General features: G+C 43.3%; 1 protein-coding gene across 1 annotated transcript; it reads left to right on the top strand.

Annotated features, from left to right (window-relative positions):
• The first annotated feature begins 340 nt into the window (after nucleotides 1-340).
• On the top strand, nucleotides 341-1,568 carry LOC117948952 (retinoblastoma-like protein 2). Its single transcript, XM_034878923.1, has 3 exons — nucleotides 341-485; nucleotides 946-1,049; nucleotides 1,383-1,568. Exons 1-3 carry the CDS (start codon nucleotides 422-424, stop codon nucleotides 1,566-1,568), a joined length of 354 nt encoding a protein of 117 aa, XP_034734814.1. The 5' UTR covers nucleotides 341-421.
• Nucleotides 1,569-2,144: the final 576 nt, after the last annotated feature.

The following is a 2,144-nucleotide window of genomic DNA, read 5'->3' as shown; positions in this document are numbered from 1 at the left end:
GGACGCACACTACACACACAGGAACACACACAGGGACGCACACTACACACACAGGTACACACACAGGGGCACACACACAACACACACAGGGACGCACACTACACACACAGGGAGCGTAAGGACACACACTATTAGTGTGTGTGTGTGTGTGTGTGTGTGTGTGTGTGTGTGTGTGTGTAGTGATTCTAACACAAACAGAGAATAAATTGTGAATAGTGATTTGGGGATCAATCATCAGTGTAAATGATTATGAATTATTAAAGCTGTGGATAAAAGGTCTTCTGCCCTCGTTAGTCCCCCAGCGTCTTACTGGCGGTACGTTACTGGGTGTTACCTCTCAGCGGTGTAATGACAGAAACCGTGTCCCCTCAGGAACTGTGCCAGAGACCCCAGTGATGTCATCAGCAAGCGCCTGAAGGACATGTTTCAGATCTTCTGTCGACATTTTGAGGAAAGCGGAGCCGAGAACAAAACGATGGGGAAAGGTACACACACACACAGATATATACACACACACACACACACAGATATATACACACACACACACACACACACACACACAGATATATACACACACACACACACACACACACACACAGATATACACATATACACACAGATATATATATACACACACACAAATATACACAGACACAGACATACACACAGATATACACACACACACACACACACACATATACATATATATATATACACACACATCAAATGTCACTTTAAAATGTTCTTGTCCCATTGTTTTTTTCACTTTTTCATGTTTTTTTGTTGTTTATGATCATGTGATCATGTGATCAGATGATCAGATGATCAGGTGATCAGATGAACATGTGATCAGGTGAACATGTGATCATGTGATCAGATGAACATGTGATTATGTGATCAGGTAATAAGGAGAACCCTGACCCCACGTGTTGGTCCTCCCTGCAGACTTGTCCCTGAAGTACTTCGGCCTGGCGGAGGCGCTGTACTACCGGGTCCTGGAGTCCATCATCGAGAGGGAGAAGAGGATTCTGGGAAACGCAGACCTGTCTGTGAGTACTTTATTCTGGGAGTGTCTCTGTGTCTCATTGTCTCAGTGTCTCTGTGTCTCATTGTCTCTCTGTGTCTCATTGTCTCTGTGTCTTTGTGTCTCTGTGTCTCTGTGTCTCTGTGTCGTATTGTCTCTGTGTCTCATTGTCTCTGTGTCTGTGTCGTTGTGTCTCTGTGTGTCATTGTCTTATTGTCTCTGTGTCTCAATGTCTCTGTGTCTCAGTGTCTCTGTGTCTCTGTGTCTCTGTGTCTCTGTGTCTCATTGTCTCATTGTCTCTGTGTCTCAGTGTCTCTGTGTCTCTGTGTCTCATTGTCTTATTGTCTCTGTGTCTTAGTGTATCCTGGAGCAGGACGTCTTCCATCGCTCGCTGCTCGTCTGCTGTCTGGAGATCGTGGTCTTCTCCTACAGACCTCCGGGAGATTTCCTCAACCTGATCTCCATCTTCCAGATCCCCGTGTATCACTTCTACAAGGTATCAGCGCAACCAATCACCTATCAGCCTGCTCAACTCAGTAGTTAAAGGGAAACTTTAGTTTCTTTCTACATGGACTCTAGATGCCCATGTGTTTGTGTCTAAGTAAGTGATGAAAACAGAGACATCTTTTTTAATTTAACATGAAACAGCCCTGATTATTTACATGGAGTCTGGTGGAGATATGCTGCTCTATACATGCTAAAAGTAGTGATTATTTACATGGAGTCTGGTGGAGATATGCTGCTCTATACACACTAAAAGTAGTGATTATTTACATGGAGTCTGGTGGAGATATGCTGCTCTATACACACTAAAAGTAGTGATTATTTACATGGAGTCTGGTGAGTCTGGTGGGTTTGGTGATGGTGATTTCTGTTTCATGTTAAACTAAAAGGATCTTCCTCTTTAACTAAAAGGTCTATCTCAGTAGGGATCCATCCCATAATGTTGTCAGACACTTAGAATAATAACCTGAGTCTGTCAGCATCAACAACACAACTTTTGTAATGTAATTTTAAAGAATAACAACATTTGAATCCAGGAGGATTCTGTGTGTGTGTGTGTGTGTGTGTGTGTGTGTGTGTGTGTGTGTGTGTGTGTGTGTGTGTGTGTGTGTGTGTG

The sequence above is a fragment of the Etheostoma cragini genome, chromosome 8 (assembly GCF_013103735.1).
Source record: "Etheostoma cragini isolate CJK2018 chromosome 8, CSU_Ecrag_1.0, whole genome shotgun sequence".
In the NCBI taxonomy this organism is placed as follows: Eukaryota; Metazoa; Chordata; class Actinopteri; order Perciformes; family Percidae; genus Etheostoma; species Etheostoma cragini.
This window is presented reverse-complemented; position numbering and strand designations above follow the sequence as displayed.